Source organism: Triticum urartu, chromosome 5, assembly GCF_003073215.2.
Source record: "Triticum urartu cultivar G1812 chromosome 5, Tu2.1, whole genome shotgun sequence".
In the NCBI taxonomy this organism is placed as follows: Eukaryota; Viridiplantae; Streptophyta; class Magnoliopsida; order Poales; family Poaceae; genus Triticum; species Triticum urartu.
This window is the reverse complement of record NC_053026.1, coordinates 452958022-452969313: the sequence shown is the minus strand read 5'-3', so window position 1 is coordinate 452969313 and position 11292 is coordinate 452958022. Positions and strand designations below refer to the sequence as shown.

At 47.2% G+C, this 11292-nt stretch overlaps 1 protein-coding gene across 1 annotated transcript; it reads right to left on the bottom strand.

The window, feature by feature from the left end:
* Positions 1 to 473: 473 nt before the first annotated feature.
* LOC125509740 lies at positions 474 to 1184 on the bottom strand. The gene has a single exon (XM_048674763.1). The coding sequence runs from the start codon at positions 1018 to 1020 to the stop codon at positions 766 to 768; it is 255 nt and encodes an 84-aa protein (XP_048530720.1). The 5' UTR covers positions 1021 to 1184; the 3' UTR covers positions 474 to 765.
* Between the last annotated feature and the right edge of the window lie 10108 nt (positions 1185 to 11292).

Sequence of the window (11292 nt, the reverse complement as noted above, 5' to 3'; positions counted from 1 at the left end):
TAGAAAGAAGATAAATCTGGAATGCCAGATAATTTCTTCTGTAGGTTTCCAAGCACTAGTGAATAATAATTTCTTAAAATTCGCATGGACATGCCTTCGCGCTGACGTTCTGTAGCAACTGGACACTCACGATAGGCTCAATGTCCCGGGTGTCACAATCACAGCTTACTATACACGGCCGCGGATTTCACTCCACGGCAATTAATTCCTGCCGCCTGATCCACCACTACCAGAGGAGGAGCCCCTTGGCCTGGGCTTGGCTTGCTAACCGAAATTAAATCCGGCCAACCCCCCAACCAACCCGTGCAGATAGTCCACTTGAAAATGATATCTCTGCGATTATCCGCAATCAATTATGCTCCCCACAACAGAAAGCAGCAGCACTAGACCAAACGCAAATCGCCCACTCGGAAGAGAAAGCACCTCTTCTGATTGCGAAATTCGCGCATGATCGAGCGAGAAAGACAAGAACAGGAAGAATCAATCGAGACTAATTCTTGCAGCCAAACCGGGAACCAGGATCAGGCGCTAGCTCCCTCTTATTGTCTTCACAAAGGGGAGATACTCATGCTACTAAGTAGATCATACTCGCTCATCTCGGCGATCATCGATCGCTAAAACTATTTACAGGCTAGAAGAACGGAGCTCCCCGGAGAAGAAGAGGAGAGGAGTTCTTCATCGCATCACACCATAGATAGATGATACTACCAGCACTTTCGACTCTCGATTACAAACCAACCAGACGAACGATTTGGAGGGGCAGGGCTAGTCGACGCAGGAGCCGCAGAGGCCGTACCCGCCGCTGCAGTGGGGCCCGGTGCCGTCGCACATGCGCTCGGCGCCGACGAAGACCTTGGTGTCGCGGCGGCCCTTCCTGCGCCTGCCGCCGTCGTCGCCGCCGACGCAGGTGAAGATGATCCAGGACATGACGGACAGCCAGAGGATGATGGCGCAGTAGAGCGCCTCCCCGCCGGCCCCGCCCTCCCGCGCGCCCAGGAACTCCACCGGCGCCGACGCCATCCGATCCCACTCGACCTCCAACCCGAACTCAACTTGCTAGCTGCGCTGTGCGGTGTCGCTTCTTGTGCTGGGTGAGCGCGGAGTCCGTGTGCGTGTCGCCGTTATCGTCCGGCCCGTGGTGGCGGGCGCCGGCTTTATAGCCCCGTGCCGGGGGAGGGGGCGGTGGGGGTTTTTGTTGGGCTCGGGCGACGTGACGTCCGAGCGCGGTCGCGTGCCGCCACTGGATGGGGCGGGGTGGTTTTGCTTAGCGCGGAGGGGTTTGGTTTGCTCGGCTCGGCTACCTGTGGGCGCCCTGTGGAAGAACCGGTCCAGCTTTTCGTGCGAGGCCACGTCGCCTCACGTACGTATCCTACTGGCGGGCCTATCCGTCCTCGCGTTTCTGCGGGGCTAATCAATGCTTACTCCAACTAACTATATTTGTACAGTATCGAGCGTGCGATTGCTGGCCGAGTCAAGCCCCGTGACGCTCCTGCTGCAACGATTTAATACGGCGACGTGGACAAGCCGAAGATTGCTGTACTAGCGACTGGGCGTTCGGGCTTAGGCCTTCACAGTGCTCTACGGTGTACAGGTGCTAAGAATGCCACATAAGTAGAAAATGATGTGACAAAACCATTAAAAAGGAGAGAGAGTATTATGCTGATTCTAAACAATTAAGACCCGATGCTAAACACGTGGATCTAGGCAAAAAGACTACCAACCAATACATGAAAGAGTTCTATTACTAAACAATTAAGACATTCCCCAATACAAAGGTGTTTAGACGAGGTGCTAAGCATATTACTAAATGCCTTAGCGACTCAAGTCCACAATGCAAATGTGCTAAACTTTTGGGTGCTAAGCTTCGTGCATTTAATTTGTCAGAATTGTGCTTCCACCTAGGTACACATGCTTAGCAACATTTCTTCCTGGGATCACCATACTACTCTCTCGCTTCTTAATTAGTATGCCACATCATATTTTTTGCTTAGTTGACAACCTTAGCACCTGTACAAAATGAAGAATTAGGAGGGGCCTAAATAGAGGAGGCTTAGCTACAAAACCTAAGCCCCGATGCATTGAAGACATTAATTGCTAAGCATTTTAATGCATTTAGCACCCCACTTTAGCATCAATGCATTAGGAGAGGTCTTAAGCTAAGCGAACTAACATAGTACCGCGTAGCAGACCACACTACAGAAATTACCTCCCTACCTTTAATAAACTACTGTCGTCATTTTGATTTATTGATCCTCTTTTTATTTTGTGTCAAACATTAGCCTTAATTTTTTTATGAAGGAAGACCCCCTATCTCTGCATCTGAACCATGCATGTATTCACTTTATTAATTATTTACAAAGACTTTATAAAGTAATATATCAGTACATCTGAAGTCATCATCTTCACAACATCTGTCGCCACTCTTATCCACTTGATGAAGGGGTGCCGATAGTCCGAGCCGAATAACAAGCAGACCTCGCAGCACAGCCTAACATCTAAAATCAGAGGCCTCAATCAAGCCACATTGTTGGGTCTGGGGCACACACCGGTCCGGCGCATTATCAGAGGCCGCCGCCACCGTCTTCCACCGATTCATCTTCAGAGTTGTACCGACGCATCGACCTTGCCAGGCCTAGCTGACGTCGACGCCACCGTGACGCCAGACAGCGCCACCACCCTGCATGTGGCCATCAACATATGTCCATCATCGAGACCCTGCTGCGCCACGCAACCGAGACCCGCCGTCACCCACACGTTAGATGCCACACCGCAGCACCTCCTGATCCATATCGCCGCCAACACTAGCCCAACGGTGTCTACAAAATGCATGTCACAAAAAAATACTCCCTTCATCTCATAATGTAAGATTTTTTTGACAGTACACTAATGTCAGAAAACGTCTTACATTATGACACAGAGGTAGTATCATTGAAAACTACGGAAAAATACTACGTTATGGTTCTTTTTTTGACGTTGTCGTGCGATCGAGGTGCCGTTTATTTACTTAACAATTAAGCAAGGAAAATTGTTGTTTTTCTGCATGACATTGCAGCGGCCGTCACGGAAGGTTTGTCACGGAGTGCGACTGTGTGAGGAACCAGTGGAGTGGGTCCATCTGCTCGGCAGCAGGCAGGGAGTCATCAGTTGACCTTGACCGCTGCCGGCTTGCCTGCTCACCTCAGGCGCACTGAAATTTCGAGGGAAATGGAGAAATCAAACACGACGAAGAGAATTTTGGAGGAAGGAAAAGCTGGAGCATGGCAAGACATCAAGCCGCTGGCGAAACGCAGATTGTTCTTTTAGGCGCAACAGTGGAGGAATACTCACTGCAAGCAGGACTACGACTATGTACTTTCTCCGATACTTTTTACTCTGCGTATTAAATTTTTGTGAAGTCAAACTATCAAATTTATGTTAAAATATAATGAATCTAATAATATTCATTTGACATTGTAAATGTTGATACTTTTTTTTATAAGATTGGTCAAAGTAGAGATACTTTGACTTTGAACAAAACTTATATGCGAACTAAAAGGACAGAAGGGAGTACAAAACAGAAATACAGAATTTCTCGTGGTTCAAACAAATAGATTTCGCCATATTTCGGGCCTCACTCCAATTTGTAATGTTTGTGGCGCTGATGACGAAACGGGATTCCATGTTGCGCACCGATGTACGTTTGTGAGAGCCCTCTGGCATGAGTTGAAGGACGTGTGGAACCTTCCTCCTGAGCATGAAATAAGCTACACAGGAAAGGATTGGGTTCTTGTCCTACTAGATAAAGTGACTGGAGACTTACGACAAAAACTTATGCTATTTTGGTGGCGTGTTTGGCTTCATAGAAATGATGCGATCTTTGCGAAAGGTAAAGCAAAAATCTCCCACTCTGCTCGGTTTTTGCAAAACTACCTTGCAAGCATCTGTTTGATCGAGAACGGAAATTCCAAGATTGATCGTAAAGGGAAAAGCCGTATGATCAAATTGGCAAAATTGAAAGAACATGATAATACAAAGGAAAAAGCTTGGCAAAAGCCTGACCACGGGTGGGCCACGGTCAATGTGGATGGAAGTTTTTTGCAGGAGAATAGCAGCGGAGCATGGGGAGCTGTGGTTCGAGAGCATGATGGGAGAATTATCTTGTCGGCCTGGGACTACATTCCGTGATGCAAAGGAGCAGACTTCGCAGAAGCTACGGCTTGTCTAGAAGGACTGCATGCACATACCTACCTTTAATTATTGAGACGGACAACAACGTCGTGGCAAAGTCACTTGACCCCTCATGCATGGATAGATCGGAAATCGGAGTGTTTGCGAAGGAATTCCAGGCCATCAAGCAAGGAAATAGAGAAGTTAAAGTTCAGAGAGTAGATAGAAGATTCAATAGTTTAGCCCATAGTCTTGTCCAGTTTGGGCGTAGAAAGTTGGTGACGGTGTTATGTAACGGACAATGCCAACCTGCGTGTTGAGCGTGGCATTGCAAGATTGTAAGAACAATGTTTCCTCTTTTAATTAATACAACTCTCTATTAAAAAAAATAGAAATACAGATTTTAGACAGTTTCCTTCCCCGGGAGGAATTCAGTTTTGCATCTCTGGTCATCTTATTTAGATTTGATCTTTTTCCTCATACGGTTTTTGCTCTCAGGCCTCCTTTGATTCACAGGATAGGAATAGTATAGAAATAGAAAAACCATAGAAAGTGAGATGACATGCATCTCAATTTATATAGGGAAAGACATGTCATTTGATGCATAGAATACACTTTTTCATTGAGTATAGACTAATATTTTTTTCCTTTAAAATATGAAGGATTGATGCCTATCCTATAGAAATAGGAATAGATTCATGTAAACCAAGGGGCTTCGAAGGAGATGTTCCTACAAAGTTCTTATCCTACAAAATTTCTATGAACCAAAGGAGGCCTCAGAGTTTTCCCTTTTAGGTGTTAGTTGAGGTAGTTTGGTACTAGTTTTATTCCTTTCCCCTTTTGGACATAAACTTTACACACAAAAATTAAAAAAAATGTGGGAATAAACTCCTACAGTTTGGAGTCATAGAAAAAGAAACATAGATTGTGCACGCCAGATGATCTTCCCACTCAAGGGTGTGCTTGGTTGACAAATCAATGGCGTGTCTGTTTGAGCCCATGTGGTGAAATGTGAAGTGCCGGTTCCACATTTGGCAGTCATTCATTTGTCAGTAGAATGGAAAGAATTGGTTCCACCGAAAAGAGTATTCTTCCTCGACGCAGAACTATGTCATAACATAAAATTTGTCTAATGCACCGGTTCCTCAGTCGATCAACGGTCACGTTATCTCTGTGACCCAACTCTCACCGTGTTCCACGCTCACTCACTAGTGGAGAGAGAGAGAGAGGAACAAATGCCTTTACTGTATCCCTAAACGCAACGCCCCTCTCGCCTCTTCTTCCCGTCTATGCGAAGGTGGAGCACAAAAGTAGCAGTGACAGAAGGAGGTGACGAAAAAAACTCTCATTGCCGGTCACATGTATCAAATTAACTTCAGATTTGGGCACAATGGATCTTATAGAAGTGCAAAGTCCTCGGGGGAGGGCGCCGGGAGGGGGGGGGATTGGGGCATGTGAGTAAGGACATGCGGTATCGGTATCACTGAGGGAAGTTGGCGGCTGTCGAGTGGGAAGTTAGTTTTGCGGTGTCCCTGGGTGGAGCGAAGGAGCATCCTGCCAAACCAGTGGGGTTAACAACGACAAACTTAATGAAAAATGAGAATTCACTTTTCCTCCCCTCCTGTTTGGACGATCCCATCGTACATGGGTCTCTAGCTTGGCTTTTCATGTCGAGCTCGACGTGTAATGATTCTCTCTGTATGCTGCACCCCAGCACCAATTCACGATTTGGTTGTGTCTTCATGCGAACTGACATGTTTGTATGGCCTATAATAAACTTGGTTGCTTTTGGGTGACATGTGTTATATACGCCCAGTACTACCGTCTTATGAATGTGTTTTTTAAAATGTGTTATCTGTGATGACAAATATTTGTTACGTTTGTGATTGTACATTGCTATTTTTATATGTTGCAAATACAAATGAAATCGTGTTGAAAATTCAAATAATATGTTGTCAGAAAGTCAAAGGGCTATACTTGTTCGTATTATGCATCATATGCATATGGGGGTAAACTCACCACTCCTGTGAAAGAGGTGAGTTGAATCAAATTTGATTCATTCGATCTCTCTAGCCAAACATCGGAGCGAAAATATTCCATTTCATTTTTTACTCCACCTAGTAGATGTAAGAATGGAACAAAAACCAACTTGTGTCGCCGTAATGGAACCATAACATTCCGTTTAAGGTTGGCCAGGTCGATAACACATTCATGAATTTGGTTGGTGTGTGATTATGTTTTGGTGTTTGGTTGGAGTCGGCATAGTGGATCTAAACGGTTCTATTTTAGTGTTTGCTTGGAGAGATGAAATATTGCATATTTTATTGGGCTCACGTGTTGCATAGGAATGATGAGATTACCTCTTACCTGTCTATGACGTACAGTCTCAATAATCATGTATTCGTAGCAACATATGTTGTTCAAATGTTCAACGGCGTTTTATTTTGTATTTACAGCACAAAAACAATTGATAATATACTCACAAGCCTAACAAAATAAGAAACTTTTCAATGCCATCTCCATAAGACAGCAATGATCAATATACAATTTCTGCAGGGCTAATCAATGCTTACTCCGTTATATTTGCACAGTATCGAGCGTGCGATTGCTGGCCAAGTCAAGCCCCGTGACGCTCCTGCTGCAACGATTTAATACGGCGACGTGGACACGCCGAAGATTGTTTTGGTGCTAGCAGTAGTACGTACCTAGTGGTTGGGCGTTCAGGCTAAGCTAAGCTACCTGACACGCATACCGCGTACTACCGGATTACTACCTATCTAAAAACAACCACTACCTTCTACTCCTTCAGTTCCGAATTACTTGTCCCAGATATAGATATATCTAAATATATTTTAGTTCTAGATACATTAATTTCTGCGACGAATAATTTAGAACAGAGAAATTATATACTGCTAATACTACGTCCCTCTTAAAAGATGGTACTTTTTTGACGTCGTCGTCGCGCTAGTTTTAGTTTTAGTTTACTTGCTCGTGACACGATGGCGATTAGCGCCGTTTACTTAACAGTTAAGCAAGGAAAATGTTGTTTTTGCACATGACATTGCAGCGGCCGTCACGGAAGGCTTGTCACGGAGCGCGACTGTGTGAGGAACCAGTGTGGTCATCGGCTCGGCAGCAGCCAGCGGGCTGGACTTTCTCGCGCCAGTCCTCAACCTTGACCCCGGCTGCCGTCCGTCTCCCTCCGCAGGCGCGCCGAATTATCTCCTGACAAAGGCAAAATCAAACACGGGGAGGCTGGAGAAGCTAGCTCGGGGGAAGGTGATTCTTCTTTTACGCCAAAACGGAGTAATTATAAGGACTATGTACAGAAACGCAGATGGTGCACGTTCATATGTTCGTCCTGATCAAGGGTGCGCTTGGTTGACAAATCAGGGGCGCGTTTGGTTGAGCCCATGTGATGAAATATGAGGTGTCGGTTCCACATTTGACAGTCATCCGCGTGCTTGGTTCGAGCGTAGAATGGAACGATTTGGTTCCACCACGGAGGAGACTCTCTATTCTAGACGTGGAAGGTGTAACCATGCCGTGACATTAGAGCATTTTCAACGCCGATCCTTAAAGCCTCCCTTCTTGGCCCTCTTAGCTATCATCTCGCCGCTCTCCACCTCAATTTTCGCCCTTTTTCGCCACCGCCACCGCCGCATGGACCCATACGAAAAGCTGCCGGAGATGGCTAGGAGGGAAATCCAACGAAGGCGGCCGCCCAAAAAAACTCAGTGAGACCGCAAGCCCACTGCCTCAAAAGGAATGCAAAGAGGCGTCGCTCAAAAAGAAGGGCAGCAGGCGTGACGGCGGACGAGGTGCGGGAGGCGGTCAAGGACTGGGATGCGGGGTGTTGCCGCCGTCGCCATCCATGCACACGTCGTCCTGGCCAAGACAATACAAGCCTCCCTACTTCTACGCCTCCCAACAGCTCGGCGGACATCCGCCGTCAGGCACGTGCCTTACTGTGTCGATGTCAACGTGGCACCGCTCCTTTTCTTCAAGTCTCCATCGCCACAACTTGTCCGGTCACGAACGCCCGTCGTGGAGCGGCTTGGTGCCTGCTCTCTGTTCGGGGTATGTCTTAACCGGGTGAGCCGTGTACGACAATGCGGACAAGGAGACGATAGACATGATCCACGACGCAGGGGGAGGGCAAAGGGATTCGACGACGGACAGGTGAATGACTCGGATCGGGAATTCGGGATGTGCACGCCTAGCAGCCTGGCACATACACTGACCAGCCGGAGCAGGGCGGCGACGACGACTTTGATCGGGACGAATTTGCGGCCGATCCAAAGAAGAGGGTATAGGAGAAAGCTTCAACATGCGGCAGGACGAGTTGTTGTGTGATGCGTGCTTGGCCATTAGCATTGATCCGGTCCATGACAAATAAAAAGGGCACAATATTTTGGGCCAACACTAGTACTTGGTTCCATGAGCACAAGAAGTTCGAGCCCTATGGCGACGAACTCATCTGCAATCGTAAGACAAAGTCGCTCAACCATTGATGGTACACCATCCAAGAGGACGTGAGTAAGTATTGTGGCTATTTGAAACAACTAATCGGTCGGTGGCCAAGTGGTGGCCAAATCACCAAGCAAGCAAGTTGTTATATGTGTTGGTCATTTGACCAGATAGTGCCGGTCATTTGGCCGGATATACAACTTGTTGGCAATGTTGTTATTTGTAGCCCTTCCGTGTGTGCAACTTGTTCTTAAAGGTGGACAAGAGAAACTTCGTCCCCATGCATTGTTAGTTGAAATCGGGCGGGTAACCCAAATAAAATATATACATTGCAAACTACATCAAAACCACAGGCATCGGCACCAAGGAAGAAGCGGGTGATCCAACTAACCCAAACACAAGCTTTGTAATGATTCTCTGTATGGTGCCTCAATTCATGATTGTATGGGCTATAATGAACTTGGTTGACTTTGGATGATTGTATATGCTCATTACTACTATCTTATGAAAAAGTATTGAAAAACCTGTTATGCTACGAATATTGTAAGGGTATTTTTATCCCTAAGGTGTTTTGGTGATTGATGACAATGTTTTTGCGGACTAATCGTGTGCTTTGAGCATTTCAGAGATTCATCCTTTGGCACGAGACAATTCTTTCCCCTCGGAGTTTTTAATCAAGACGGTGTAGCTCTTTCGTTTCTGGTTTGTTGCACTTGTCTCGTAGGAGTCACCGTACTATCAAGAGGGGGTCCGCTTTGGTAAGGCTAGGGTGGAATCAACACGTACACTTCCTTTTCGCACCCTCTGAGCCTCCCCGCGTCGATGGAGGTCTCTTTCCCTGCTTTATGAGCTTGTTTTGATCCGAGCGGTAGTACCGCGGTGCCCAGCGATAGTACCGCTTGTGGGTCCTCAGCCGCAGTACCGTTGCGGTACCGGGCTCCTACCGCGTCGACTCGAGGGGGTCGTCTCTCGTGTCGGATTGTGCGGCACTAAGCAGCGGCAGTAGAAGCGGTAGTACCGCTCGAGAGCGGTAGTACCGCCCTACCACCGCGGCAGTACCGCACTGGGTCTGACTCCTGCTCATTCGCCAGCCCTCCCAGACTGCACGGTAGTACCGCGAGGGGGAGCGGTAGTACCGCTGGTCTCAGCGGTAGTACCGCTGCCCCCTGCGGTAGTACCGCCCTCTGCGGGGCTTTTTTAGGGGGTAACGGTTGGATTGTTCCCCCCTCTATAAAAGGGGGTCTTCTTCTTCAACGTTGACTTACCTCTTCCCCCAAAGCTCCATTAATGCTCCAAGCTCCATTTTCGCCCGATCTCTCTCCCTAGCCAATCAAACTTGTTGATTTGCTCGGGATTGATTGAGAAGGCCCCGATCTACACTTCCACCAAGAGAAATTTGATTCTCCCACTAATCCCTAGCGGATCTTGTTACTCTTGGGTGTTTGAGCACCCTAGACGGTTGAGGTCACCATGGAGCCATATTCCATTGTGGTGAAGCTTCGTAGTGTTGTTGAGAGCCTCCGATTAAGTTGTGGAGATTGCCCCAACCTTGTTTGTAAAGGTCCGGTCGCCGCCTCCAAGGGCACCAATAGTGGAATCACGGCATCTAGCATTATGTGAGGGCGTGAGGAGAATACGGTGGCCCTAGTGGCTTCTTGGGGAGCATTGTGCCTCCACATCGCTCCAACGGAGACGTACTTTCCCTCAAAAGGAAGGAACTTCGGTAACACATCCTCGTCTTCATCGGCTCCACTCTTGGTTATCTCGTACCTTCACTTGAGCAAGCTTATTTGTATTATTTCCATTGCTTGCTTATGTGCTTGTTGTTGTTGCATCATATAGGTTGCTCACCTAGTTGCACATCTCGACAAGCTACTTCGATGCAAAGTTTAATTTGGCAAAGAAAAGCTAAAAATTGTTAGCTGCCTATTCACCCCCCTCTAGTCAACTATATCGATCCTTTCAATTGGTATCAGAGCCTCGTCTCTTTTTGAGGACTTTGTCGTCCGAAGAGTATGGTTGACGTCGTAGACGGTGTGGAGGAGCACTCCGGTGCGAATCCGGTCTCGTCTACAGGAGATGGGGAAACCTCTGTCTCTTGTGAGGAATTCAATGTGGCATTGGAGACATTGAAAACCTCCATGACGACCGAGGTTGAAAGTATGTTTACTAAATTCATTGAAGGGCTTAAACTATCCACCGCACCGTTGAAAGTGGGTGATCCCACCAACAAGATGACGGATGCTAACTCTGACAAGGGGGGGTGCTACTAGTGAAAAAGCTCCTTCTTCTAGTGGTAAGAATGGCACCGGCATCTTTGCCCATGTGGAACCGCCACTTGTCTATGGTGGACCGATTCCCTCTACTCATTTGAATCATGCCGGTCCTCCCCTTAAGATTGTGAAAAATAAGGACTTTGATTCTTGGGTTTATCTCTTTAAGCGTCATTTAAATCATATGAATACTAATCTTTGGAGAATCATTGAAGAAGGTTTCTATCTGCATGATCCAAGCAACTTCACCCCTAGAGAAGCTGTGGATAATCAATTCAATGAGAATGCTCTCTTCATCATCCAAGATGCAATTCCACCCGAAGATCTCCCTCATCTTCGGCCCTTCGCCTTGGCCAAAGATGCATGGCTTTGTGTTGTCTCCCTCTATCGGGGAAGCGCAAGC